The 13,372-nt window shown below is 44.0% G+C and overlaps 2 protein-coding genes across 2 annotated transcripts in view; one reads left to right on the top strand and one right to left on the bottom strand.

Moving 5' to 3' along the window:
• The window catches only part of ano8b (anoctamin 8b), a 50,286-nt gene extending 41,187 nt beyond the window's left edge, over window positions 1-9,099 (top strand). Inside the window, exons 14-20 of the mRNA XM_069680355.1 lie at window positions 376-623; window positions 978-1,137; window positions 1,301-1,690; window positions 3,076-3,267; window positions 3,556-3,687; window positions 4,974-5,084; window positions 5,311-9,099. Of these exons, the coding sequence (XP_069536456.1) occupies window positions 376-623; window positions 978-1,137; window positions 1,301-1,690; window positions 3,076-3,267; window positions 3,556-3,687; window positions 4,974-5,084; window positions 5,311-6,051 (1,974 nt within the window). The 3' untranslated portion in view covers window positions 6,052-9,099. The remainder of the gene's footprint in view (window positions 1-375; window positions 624-977; window positions 1,138-1,300; window positions 1,691-3,075; window positions 3,268-3,555; window positions 3,688-4,973; window positions 5,085-5,310) is intronic.
• A 117-nt stretch (window positions 9,100-9,216) lies between these two features.
• dda1 (DET1 and DDB1 associated 1) lies at window positions 9,217-12,755 on the bottom strand. Its single transcript, XM_069679942.1, has 5 exons — window positions 12,418-12,755; window positions 11,705-11,785; window positions 11,475-11,526; window positions 11,214-11,275; window positions 9,217-11,084 (listed from the first exon to the last, which is right to left on the bottom strand). Exons 1-5 carry the CDS (start codon window positions 12,424-12,426, stop codon window positions 10,980-10,982), a joined length of 309 nt encoding a protein of 102 aa, XP_069536043.1. The 5' UTR covers window positions 12,427-12,755; the 3' UTR covers window positions 9,217-10,979.
• Between the last annotated feature and the right edge of the window lie 617 nt (window positions 12,756-13,372).

Genomic DNA, 13,372 nt, shown 5'->3' with positions numbered 1-13,372 from the left:
CTATTGAAATGTGGTTTTAATGCTCTTGAAGGGCTCATCCACAGTGAGTCATATTAACCAGAAAACAGTAGTTGCTGTTCTGGACTCAACCCAAACAGCGATGAACATTTTAATGTACAGGAATCTGTCCAGCAGTGGTTTTCTGTCTAATATGATTTGCTTATGTCTGCATCCATAATAGTGTTTTGATTGATTAGTTGCATTTGTTTCATGAGGGTGTATCTCTCTGCTGTGTCAGCCTGTGATGTCCTTTTCTCCTTCTCCTCCATCCAACTGTTTCCATCTGTTTGCACCCTAAGTTGCATTTTTCTTCGCAGTATTTACACTCAGGGTAGCAGCTAATTTTGTCATGACTGTGTCTCTGTGTCCCGTCAGATGCTGGCCACTCTGCTCATCATTCGACAGTTCCTTCAGAACGTGAAGGAGGTGCTGCAGCCTTACCTGTATGAGCGCCACAAGCTGGGTGAGCTCACACTGCGAGCGGTGTGGGACCTGCTGCTCTCCGTGCTGCTAAAATACGCCCGGCTGGCTGCTGGAAAAGCCCAAGTCTCTCCCACTGACCAGGCCATGCCGGGACCTGGACTGAGGGGCACCAGGCCGGGGCTGGGGCAGTCAGAGAGAAGGTAGATTATTATTGAAGCACTTGTTGCAGTAAATAAACACCTGGATAAACAGTACATATAGGAGAGCTGCTGTTTACATTAAAGGGGTTTAAATGAATCCTCCACCAGCACAGAAGAGAAACTGACACTTTCTTATGAGACCGGTGGAAGGAAAAGTGACACTTCTGTGTTTACAGTTGTCATTAACACCAACACTCAAAGTATGAGTCACTACAAACAAATTTTCAAATTAAAAGCCTCTTTATGTGCACTTGACTTTGTCTGCGCGCTGCACACAGTTATGACTCATGCCAGCTGGAGTGGTTAACGCACACACTTTGTCTGACGTCTATCTGTCCCCCCGACTTCTCTCAGGGAAAAGAAGTGTTTGAACGGAGGATGCGGGGTGCCTGATGAAGAGGAGGGAGGTGAGAGGGACGAGGCAGACAGCGGGCGGTTCAGTGAAGGAGAGACGGAGGAGGAGAGTCTGATCGACTGCGGTTTGAAGCTGAGGAAAGTCAGCTTCATAGAGAAGGTAAAAGCTGTGATTATATTGATTCACTAGGTGTTAATGTTCTTATGCTGAAGCACTTTGATCGTATCTTACAAAAGGTGTTGTGCAAATATAAAAACACTTTGTGTACATAGTTATAGTAGTGATAGTGTTCAAGTGTTTCTAAGCTGTTGCTGTTGTTCAGGTGGACAGAAGGCCGGTCTGCAGCGGACCACCTATTGACAACAGTTTCCTGGAGGAGGGGAGCCCCACGATGGTGGAGAAAGGAATGGACCCTGCCTCTGTGTTTGAACTGTGTGACGACGACGACGATAACGGCATCCATGATGTGAAGGAGGCGGGCGGGGGAGGGACAGGTGCGGCGGAGGTAATGAATGCTGCTGCTGCTGCCAGCGCTGCCCCGCTGCCTTCTGGGTCTGAGAGCAGCACGTCACTGCGACACAGAAGAAGAGGCAGGAGCGTGGAGAGACCTGAGCTGAAGACGAAAAGGGAATCATGGATGGACCCGCCGGAGGAGAGAGAGAGCAACACGCTCACACAGGCTGAGATGGAGAGCTGCATGCAGTCGTACGCTGTAAGAAGGACCGAAGCTATTCTGTAAACTCAATCGGGTTTAAAGGCAGTTTGCACTAATTACGTCTATTGGTCATGTTAGCAGTTCATTAATCACCTCTGTTGTAGAGATTGAGAAACTGCTAACTCAGGGAAGACGGTGATTGGGGTGAGGAGCTTTCTGGAAAACTAAAATCATCTCGCAGTCTTTGAGCTTTAAAGCAATTAGGCAGCTGACTGATCTTTTTACTGTGTAGCGTAGTGACAAAGAATAGAAGGATGTGTACATTGCTTTTTAATTTTTGTAATTAAACTTTAATTATACTGTATAGCACCTTTCATACAAACATGCAGCCCAAAGTGCTTCACATAGGAACACACAGCTGGAAAATGAGTATAAAAATTGGTGCAGTGGTTAGCGCTGTCGCCTCACAGCTAGAAGGTTCCTGGTTCAAATCCCAGTACGAACGAAGTGGGCCTTTCTGTGTGGAGTTTGCATGTTCTCCTCGTGCATGCGTGGGTTCCCTCCAGGTACTCCAGCTTCCTCCCACAGTCCAAAGACATGCTCGTCAGGTTCATTTGTGACTTTAAATTGCCCATAGTTGTGAATGTGAAGGTTGTCTGTCTCTGTGTGTCAGCCCTGTGACTGACTGGTGATCAGTCCAGGGTGTATCCCGCCTCTCGCAACTCTCTCTCTACGGCTCTGAAAGTACCGTCACTCACTCAGTCAGTCATACAGACCCATGTGACCCCGTTGGTCAGCCAAAAAGACAAAATAAACACCAGGGAAATTTTTGCAACTACCTCTTGTATGCATACAAGCGAAATTGAAACCCATACAACCTTGCACGAATGCGTCATGTGATGTGTGGACCAGGACGTGGATTCTGCTTTTCTGTATAACTCTGCAATATAGTGAATTTCTACTTTCTGTAGTATTTAATTATGATGGGATTAAAAAACCAGTGTGAGCTAATTTTAGTTAAATGTGAGTTCTTTGGAAAGCCGGCGGTCGTGCTGTTTCTCCCCCGATTGATGTAGTTGTTGCAGGAAACCTTGTGGAGTTACCGCCGAGATACCAGAAACACTAAGAAACCAAGATGATGAATGATGGTGAAAAGTTCCTCCATAGAAGTTGCTAGTTGGAAGCAGTTTAATTAGAATAGATGGAGAATACCTGTCAAGTGTTATAGTTGTATGTAAACAGCTTAGCCATATGTTGGCAGCTAAGGTTACAGGCAACTCAGGTTTCATACATGTGCTAAAGAAACACTGCAGCATGAAACCCTCAGCCGTCACAGTAACATGTCACCACACAAGGGTCATGAGTCTGAAGTGAATCTTTCTGTTATTTGTAGCCTTGTACCTGTACACCTCTGAGCTGATGTTTAATGTTGCTCCTCTCAGGACACCTTCCAGGACTACCAGGAGATGTTCGTCCAGTTTGGCTACGTGGTGCTCTTCTCCTCCGCCTTCCCTCTGGCTGCCATGTGCGCTCTCATCAACAACATCATTGAGATCCGCAGCGATGCCTTTAAGCTCTGCACCGGTCTGCAGAGGCCCTTTGGACTGAGAGTGGAGAGCATCGGCCAGTGGCAGGTCAGAAACGCACTCTGTGAATGTTAACAAGAAGCTAATGCCGTGGTTGTACATGAACAGAAGCTAGGGCAGGGACTATTTAATGAATTACAGTAATGCTGCCATATGTGAGACACACTGGAGACAGTTGATGACGATCTATATGTTACTAGTCATCAATAATTTACTGAAATAACTGAACAGAACTGATGGAAGCTAAATTGAATTGATTGTTACGTGTAAAGAAAAGTACAAAGAGTCAGTCCTAAAAAACATTGAGTTAAAGTCTTTTTCTTTCCTCCTTCATAGACTGCGATGGAAGCCATGGGCCTGATTGCCATCATAGTAAACTGTTACCTGATTGGCCAGTGTGGTCAGCTGCAGCGTCTCTTCCCGTGGCTCAGCCCTGAGATGGCCATCATCTCCATCGTCATCCTCGAGGTACCGCAGCTCCATCCTGCCAGTCCGTCTGAAACGCTTAGAGGAGCGTTTAAACTGATTTCCAGGGCACTAGCTTTTCTGTAACCCAGCACAAAATCGTACGTAATCAGAAAAAGTGTCAGGTATTCAGGCTGCAAAAAAGTTAACTAAGGCCCATTACTCACCTGGTATTAACATGTGTCCTGGGTGATCGGATCACAAGAGGTCAGCTCTAAGTACTAGCATTGGTGTGACGATGTGTGATCGGATCTCGCAGCACAGAGAGGGCGAGAGCTGCTGATCATGAAGCCTGGTGCTCCTCTAACAGCTCAGTGTTTATCAGTGAAGGATATGAACTACGCAGCATATGACAGCATGTGGAGAAGTTCATACTTTGTAGTAACTGTGCGCGGAAATACGGACAGATTGCAACGTTATTGAGCCAGGTACAGAGCACGGGAAACACACACAGATCTGTGTCCTCACTGTGCTGCATTATTAAACTCCGATCACTAAAAGTGGATCACTTGATTTTTAAACTGTGATAAAATGCTCGTGGATCATATCTCTGACTCGCGCCGTCTCTCCCTCTCGTCGGTTTAGGATCGTCCCGTATTAAGAACTTAAGTGCAGTCTCGTGACTGAATAAACACAGACACGATGTGTCTATATTTCCGTGCACATTGTGTAAATCTATGAGAAATTTTAAAAAAAAATTTTAGACACACAGCAGAGAAATGTTAAATCAGGCGGGAATGAGAGGCGATTGATCTCCCGTATCTATGTGATTGTTGCCGTGGATACGGAGAGAGTGGGCGGTGCTTTATGTGGCCCAGGACACATGTGCGTACACACTGCCAGACTTATGTGGATAAACCACACGTTGATACCAGGTGTGTTAAGGTCCTAAGTGGATTTTTCCACCTGCAGAGGCTTTGGAGGCTTGTATGGCAGAATATATCACATCAATACTGTTCAAACTGATATTAATGCCAATGCAAACACAAAAACAGTCATATGAAATGGGTTACGAAACCGCCACGCTTTTGTCTCCTCTCACCTGTAACATATCTGGATGCTGGTTCTGTGTGCCGCGCACTCTGTTCCTGCCTATATCGGGAACGAGGTAAACAGCCTGCAGCTCTGTCTTGGCCTGATAAAGAAGTCAGGCCTATCAGGAGGAGAATTTCACGGCCAACAAGATGTTGTGCAAGAATTAGTTCTAGTAACGGCTCAGCAAAGAGTATTGCACGATATCTGATTGAGATTGTACTTTTATTTAATCTTTTTTTTCTCTCTTTCTGCAGCACTTTGCCATCCTCCTGAAGTACGTCATCCACGTGGCCATCCCTGACATTCCTACATGGGTCAGAGAGGAGATGGCTAAACTGGATTATCAGCGCAGGGAGGCCTTTAAGGTAACGGATGAGAACATTTTGTATTAATGAAAAAGTTACAAGAGGCAGAAGAAGTTCTGGTGATACTTTAGCGATGATACTTCTCAGACACACAATAGAGATGAGGTTGAAGTGATATCTGCAGTACTAAAGCAGGACTCTTACTAAGGGCTTTGTTTGCTGCAGTATTGTAACGGTTAGCTGATTGTAGTAAACACAATGTGAGAATGTTTCCCTTCCTCTGCAGAAGCACGAGCGGCAGGCGCAGCAGCATTACCAGCAGCTGCAGAGGAGGAAGAGGGAGGAGGAGGAGAGGCAGAGGCAGGCAGAGCACATGGCCCGCCGGGAGAGGGAGCGGGACGAGAGCAAGGGCGACTCCTCCGGGGATCATCACCACGACAAGAGTCATGGCAGTAAATCACGGCCCGGGGGAGGAGGGGGCGGCGGGTCGGACAAACCCAAGAGACCCAGCTCTCTGTTGGCCAACAATAACGTGATGAAGCTGAAGCAGATCATCCCGCTGCAGAGTAAGTTCTCCTCGAGTGGCGCCCGCTCCCCTCAGTCCCCCACCGGCAGTGAGCCGAAGCTGCCCGGCTTCCTGAGCTTCAAATTCCTCAAGTCACCCGAGAACAAGAAGGAAGGTGCTGCGGCCTCTTCTGCGGCCGCCTCCACAGCCGCTAACGCCGCAGCAGCAGCATCGTCATCGTCATCTTCATCATCAGGTAGCAGCTCTCAGGAGCGTTCTCAGTCACCCAGCAAAGCCTTCAACCCTGGGAAACTGTTTAACTTTGGGAAATCAGAGGGAGGGACGTGTGTGAACGGGGCCCCGCTGCCCAGATCCGCAGAAACATCATCATCACTTACTTCAGAGAGACAAGCATCCAGGTCTGACCTGAACAGCGTTCCAGACGAGATCCCCTCGCCTGGAGGGGAGGGGTCAGAGAACGGACACTCGATAGACTTGGACCCCGCCGGCTCGAAAGTCTAGTAGCTCCATAGAGGACAAAGTTGTCGTTGGTTATCTGAACTAAAAAGGTGATGTGGTTACTGTGAGGAAAGGCCTGACCTACCTTCTGTGTTATCACAGTATACGTGTAGAGGTACTTGAAACTGATCAGAGATGACTTGTTTGGTTTGCTTTTCTGCAGAGACAAAAAACAGGCTTTGTAAGAAAGACAAAAGCCCCCCCTACCATGACAAATTAAAACACACACACGCACACACCCTTACACACACACACACACGAACATACAAATCCCTCCTTGTCTGCAATACATAAAGAAATGCATGAGCTGCGTTTCTAATATTTTTAAGCCTTTAAAGCAGAGAGCTGTGTTTCTTAATTTCTTCTAGTCATAAATTGTAAGCATCTGGTTGACCTCACACGAGGACAGGGCCGCCTGATGTGGAGGGAAAAGCGTTTGAAAACATGGTTGAAAACCAGATTGTACATGAATAACTAACTGGGAGGGATTTTAGCTGTCACAACACAAGTGATTATTAGATATTGTCTCATTTTAAACTGTGAGGAACTCTTGGGGCCCTTCACTTTTATAATGAAGTGGGAAAAAAAGGAAAAGCAATATCAATCAGTGTTTTAATTCTTCTTATTGATGGTCACACAAACCCTCGCTTAGTCAGCATCCCCGATGTATCACCAGCTTTATTTTCAAAGCAGAGGTGATGTCTGAGCTTTGAACACTCCGTCCCATCATGTGACAGTAGCAGGAGCTTAGTAAGTCTGAGCTGTCACCTATCAGTATTTTTCCACAGAGCAAATAAAAGAGAGGCAAGAAAAGCAAAAAATAAAAAAGCAGTAGATGATTTGTTGAGGAAAGGGAGCATGGAAGCTTGTTGCGTTGCTGTTCTCCATCCGAGCCCGCAGAGCGCCGTGTAAACACAGATGGCGCTCCATTCCACACACTCTCACCAGACTTGGCAAACGAGCGTAGAGTTAAAGAAGTTAGCATTTGCACTAAACCCCTACGCCGTGCATGGAGACACCAGCCTGCCTGATAACGTTATGCAAAAGCTGGATTGTTCACACACGACATGCTATCCACTCACCTGCTCTCAGCACCCGCGGGATCTCCGGGATATTCAGTTCTTACAGTAGTTGCTCTCATTTCTGTTGAGCTCCATATCTTTTTATACACGACATTTTGCTGCATTGATTTATTGCAGTGCTGATCATTTTTTAACCAAAGCGGTGTTTTTGTCGGATTATACTGTTAACCCCAGTTCTTTTCTGTTACTCGTGTGCATCAACAATGTTCTTACCCAAGTAAACAAGCCCATCATTAAACGGTATTTCCCTTCTGCAGGGTCTCCAGCAGGTGGTGCCAGAGTTTATCTGCATAGCTACATGTCTCGTTCGACTACTCTGTAGTAGTTTGGATTCACTGCAGACTATTAACCCCTCACACCAGTATTAACCCCTAACAACAGTGTGTAGTCATCAGAATACAGCAGGAGCAGTGAACTTAGAGTGTTTGGCTGCAGTTTGAGAGCCCTTTGAAAGATAAATAATGTGTTATGGTACAATGAAAACGTTTCAGAGGCTGCTACGCTGTAGGATGAGACAGAAACATCAACTATGCACTTCCTCACCGACACTTCTGGCAACGATTTTGGCAATAACAGAGTTTTGGGAGATTTTAACACTACAAGTCTAGAGAAACTCCACCACCCATCCCTCTGCATTACCCCCAACCCGACTCTATGCATCTTTTATTTGAGACCCCTCAATTTTCACTGTTTTGGCTCCTTTATTCCTAATATTTCATGAGAGGATCTCCCCTGCATTACAGCTACAATAATAATCCTCTCATCCATCTGCCTGCCGCTTTGTGTTTACAGAATCTGTCTAGTTAAGAGGTGATTACGACCTTGAGATTCAAGCCGGTTTTTATATTTCGGGGCTGCTTTTCATGTCTGTAACAACTTTACAGTAAGTCTAGTCCAGCTTTCAGTCACACGCATCAAGAAAACGCAAACACGTACTTCCACAGAGAGACAAAAAGATCTTACTGTCATTAAATGCAATAAGGAAACAGACAGGATATCAGTTTGTGTGGTCACAGTGTCATTTTACCGTTAATCTACAGTCTGTTCTTTTTTATATTTGGGAGTCAGTGTTCTCGAAAACTGTAAAACGAGGAGTGCAAGGCTGGGAGAAAATGTAGTGTTTGTATCAGTCTCAGAAAGACACATGAAAGAGATCAGGATGGTAGCGTAGTCTCGTCAAAACCTTTATTCTTGCAGCTTTTTGATTTCAGGGACGAGCGACACCACGATGCAATAGAGTCCATTTTTCATCGTTTGATAGTTTGTACAGAAAATGAGAAGCCAGTTTCATAGCAGAGCAGGCTACAGTGAAAAAGGTGGAGATCACAGTGTAGTTTAGGTCATTCCTCCATGTTTGTAGTTCCTTTTAATTCAGGGAAAAACTTACAGTACAACTTAATATACTAGAAATGGATAGCATTAACCATCGCATCACTTCTTTCATCTTTGCACTCTCTGCAGCAGCAACAAATTCTGCATGTGGTTATTACGGAGGTCTTTAAATAAGCTTTGGTTGGAGTGAATCGGGCCATGCGCAGACGCTTACATAAAGGACAGCAGCTCAGACAGCCGAGACTCATCCGCCGTCTGTGATTCACCATCAAAGCAACCGCGAATCTTTGAAGGATTTGGGCTCATCCACACTTTACAAGCACCGTCAGTGTAATGTGAAAGCAGTGGGAAAGGACTGTATTAACTAACTGTATTGTCTTCTTCTGGACTTTTAGAAGGTGAAATTCTCACCACAGCTACATTAAAACCTGACCCTAACCTCAGTTTAAGATTTAAGACATCTTCATTGAAGCCTCACTTAACTGAACATCATACGCTCTTCCAATGTACCACTGTACAAAAAAAAAAGATCTTTTAATGAGAAATACTGGGAAATGGGATTATTTATTTCGTTTAATTTATTTTGTCATATTTTTGTAAGACCTGAAAAATAGTTAATAAAACTATTTCAAATGCATTTCATGTGTCGTGACCAAGTTTTTCCTGCTAAATCATCACAGCTTGATTTCATCACTGTCAAAATCAGGGCTTTAAAATCATGAATTAAAAGCACCACATGACAACAAAACCCAGTTTCAATCCAGTTTTATTTCGGCAAAGCTAAAAAGAACATGTCTGATTTAACACCTATGAGACGGGGCAAGGCTTAGGGTGTAGAACAGTCTATCTGAGCAGAAGCATAATGAGTTTACGCTCCAGAAACAGACGGTATTTACATTGAAGGTAGGAAGATGACTGACCACACTGTCAACCAACACTGCAGCATTGACTGAGAAAAGAACAGGGAGGACAGGAGGCTTCGATGCGACTCTGCTGGGCAGTGATAAGAACGTTTAAAAAACAAAACAAAGCTTTATTCAGTATTGTACAGTATATGACACCAATACAAACTGAAGCTCAGGAACAAGGCAGGATGGCGACTGCACTCGGCTGTGCATGCTTATTGTGCATTCTATGACTGAAAATATAACAACCCTTTAAACTCCCCTGCGTTCACCTAAGCCTCCTCTCTGCGCCTGAAACCATGATGACAGGTTGTAAGGCTGATAGACTAATACCATCAGTCACACAAATCTTATACCCCTTATCTTTTATTACCGGTCCAGTTATATATAATACCAAGCCGTCAACATGCAAGGCGAGGCAACATTCAACAGGAACCGGGGCTCTTGTCCTTCCTTTCAAAACAGGGTCATTTGCTAACCAACAAAAAAGGCAGACACAAAGATACTCCATGGGATCAACTAATTCTGGTACTGGCAATTATTTACACATCATAATGTATCTTTTCTGCTTTTCCAGAAATAAGTACACATATTTTTTTTAACTTTCTGTGCTGTGACCTTGTGCAACTGAAAATGCCAAATTTACAATTGACAGCTCCATATTTAAGCGCAACATTCTCCTTTTTAGCTTTAACATCCTTTGATGAAAGATCAGCTATAACTCAGAGAATTGCTATTTTTACTCGCCTCTATCAGCCTGATGGTGGTGCTAGATGTAAAAATGTTTTACAGAAACGTCAACACAACATTTATCCGATAAGCACAAAGCCCAGAATAGAATAAAAATATGCATATTTGCCAAAAACGAACATCTAAGGGGGATTGTGGAAGAGTTGTTTCTACTTTGTGCTGTTCTTCACAGTGCATTCTTGGTTCAGTTGATTCGAACAGTGTGGAGAAATGTCACAATACCCCCCATGTGGTTGCAGAGTGGGCAGTGAAACTGAGAGGGCGGGCACTGTGGCTGGCAGGAAGCTCATTGCCATACATAAACAATAATAGTTGTAATAAAATTAAAACGGTAACAAAATGTTTTCTCTGCACAAATCAGGACAGTCTCTCCATGTGACAGAAGGCTACACGAGTCATGGACCAGTTCTGAGACTGTTTTTAAGAATAGTGTCTGACTTCATCTGTCAAGTCCATCTCTGATCTTAAATCTACTCTGACATTTTCAACTCATCATCCACGTCTCACACACAGCACAATACAACACTCACAGCTCTGCATACGTTCAGACACATACAACCACCACAGGGGATAGCCAACATAAATAAAAGAAACACCAGTGTAAAGTTCCCGCTGCGACAAACTGCTCTGTTTGGAGACTAACAGGGACTTTTTCATGTACACATTCTTTACTCCATAAATGGCTGCTTTGTTGATGGGAATTTCCCCAACTCTTTATAAGTGACTCTTTATTTCATTCCACAAAACACATCCTGCAATAGTCCAGAATGGCCTGAAGTCTTTAGTTTGTACTGGCTATACCCTGTATAGGCCAACATACATACACATTGTCTCTCACTCTCACACGCACACACACACGCACTTATGAGTCCTCATTCATCTCTTGGCTGTCTGTCCTGGCGATCTTCCTCGGGGGTGCTGGACTGTCGCCCTCACCTTGTTCCTGTTCCCTTTTCTTCGCTGCATTCTAGGAGACACAAAGGATTCAGCTGAAGTCAGTAAAATCACACAATTTTGCTTTAATAATAATCCAGCTGCCAAAGACTTCAAATATATGTCAGAGTAAAGAAAAGACAGAGTAGCTGCACATGCTCACCTTTTTGTCCCACTGCTGATGGAGGTAACGCAGGAGGATGTTTGTTTTCTCTGTTACTATGACTGTAAAGCAAACACAGTCAGCATATTACAGACAAATCATGCATGAAGCCAATCAATTAAGAGCATTATTATTGGCCTTATTTAACTTGCTTTTCATACAATAACCTGCATCTTAAATTAATAGTGCCTTACTGATTTATAGTTTTAACTTTTGCCACAGCTCTGCCCTTGAGCTCTGGGCTGTGGGTTTGGGACTTACTCTGCTCAGAGGGGTATTCACGTGTTGGAAGGTACACTGAGGGCCTCCGATTCTGTAGAACAGGACAGAGAGAGGTTACAATTATTGTTGCAGTCCTGTCCTCTCATGCACAATTTCCAGCAATTCTTCTGTAGCAGCAAATATTTATCAGACATATAATCCAAACACAGATATCCATAAGGAGTGATATTTACAGACTGAGGACATAAATACTATCAAGGGCTACTTACAGATGCTTTACAAACAGAGTCTGCATGAAACCTGCTGAAGTTGGTCTTATTGTAGACAGGAAGTCCTTTTAAGAAATCAGCCTGTGGGAAGAGGGGTGAAATGATAAATAGCTTTGATTAAGTGAAGTTTGTTTTCTTTCATCTTGCTTACAATTTGATCCTTCAGACCGCAAGTCTCCCATTCTATCTGCCCACCTTAAAGAATGTACTTCAACCACACAGACTTATTCACCTGTGGCATTTCATAGCAGAAATGCAAATGATCGGTTGGCATCAGTGTAGGTGTCAAGAGTTATCTAATACAGATGTTGGCGGCTGGCGAAAAACACTAATGCAAATTACTAGCGCTACAGATGCAGGATAACAATCAATGAGTCAGTGCTGGGCGTTCCCTCATCTTAGCAACCCATTCACGCTGACGGGCCTGTACCGTCCCCAGTAACCTCCGTACTGTAGGCGATGATATCAGATACTGTAAGGAAGAGGGTGCAGCAAGTGGTTTCAAATTAGCATGTCAGAGCTGAGCAGCTTAAAGCACACAACGATGCCGGCTCGGCCTTGGCGAATGAATGCCAACAGGAGAAGCAGGTGTGGCTAGCAGCTATCTGTTACCAATAATGTTAGCTAGCTAGCTCGGTATTAACATATGCCCTATGAGAACGGTGCTACAGCTTGGGCTAACATTACCTGTCTTGCGTCTGTGTAATACGTACCTTCTCCATGATTGTGGTAACGTTAGAAATGTCCAGCGTCGAAAACCCGACTTGTGGACTTCGCTTGGTGTGTCTCGGCTGGTTGTGATGGAAGGCAGTGTGAGCATGAAACAGTTAGCCGCGCTAGCTTGCCAGCCAGTTAACCGAGACAGCTGTCCTGTCGGGTCCTCTTTGTAAAGAAAAAAATGGCCTTCACACACAAGTTGTTCTATCCATTCTAGATCCCAGTGTCAATGAAAATCATCACCGAAGCCAGAGAAAATAACCAAAGTTGTCATTGCATGTATTAGCAAAGCTAGTTACACAGGACTTCAGCTAGCATAATGGCTCGATGGTAACGATGCTTCCCTGACCACGCCCCGAGAGCTCCCATTGGTCTACTTTTGCTACCACGTGGTAGTAGCTTGACCTGACAGCCAATCATAAGCACAACATTCTTTAGCCCTTCCCTTAAGCATTGACTGGGAAATCTCGCTCTCAAACAATATGAGCTTCATTATTAAAACATCAACAGCTACTCACACAGTTTTCAAAGTCTAGACGTCTCCTTAATACAGATGTTATTACAATATTATATAAATATTATATATATTTCCTTTATCTACAGATATTTATTTATACACAGTGATGCCCATGGAAAAGTTAACATGGCTCAATTTTATTCACAAGTTCAGGTTTATTTGTTAAAACAAACAGCTGAATGAATCATCTTTATCAGGACAAAGGTATAAATACAATAGCCAAAACATAACAATTAAAGGCATTCTATTCTATTCTGTCAAAACTGCGGGCAGGTGAGTTATCAAGAGATGTTTTATCTGTAAGGTTTGGGGTATCTTGTAAGCGAGCATGAACTTCAATGAAAGCCATTTAATTTAAGATTTTAAAAAGGTCAAAGGCTTGATATTCCCTTTATCCTATATTTAAAACATATATTATATTATCATCATATATA

The sequence above is a fragment of the Semicossyphus pulcher genome, unplaced genomic scaffold (genome assembly GCF_022749685.1).
Source record: "Semicossyphus pulcher isolate SPU_LCO1_2020_fin unplaced genomic scaffold, fSemPul1.0.p SCAF_4, whole genome shotgun sequence".
NCBI lineage: Eukaryota > Metazoa > Chordata > Actinopteri > Labriformes > Labridae > Semicossyphus > Semicossyphus pulcher.
The sequence above is the reverse complement of the archived record's forward strand: the minus strand, read 5'-3'. Positions and strand labels throughout refer to the sequence as shown.

Bases quoted from the DNA above. Each gene is read 5' to 3' on its own strand.
- dda1 (XM_069679942.1), bottom strand. The intron at 11,527-11,704 runs GTAAGTAGCCCT...CCTGTTCTACAG, and splicing joins ACTCTGTTTGTAAAGCATCT to AATCGGAGGCCCTCAGTGTA. The intron at 11,085-11,213 runs GTGAGCATGTGC...TGTGTCTCCTAG, and splicing joins ATCAGCAGTGGGACAAAAAG to AATGCAGCGAAGAAAAGGGA.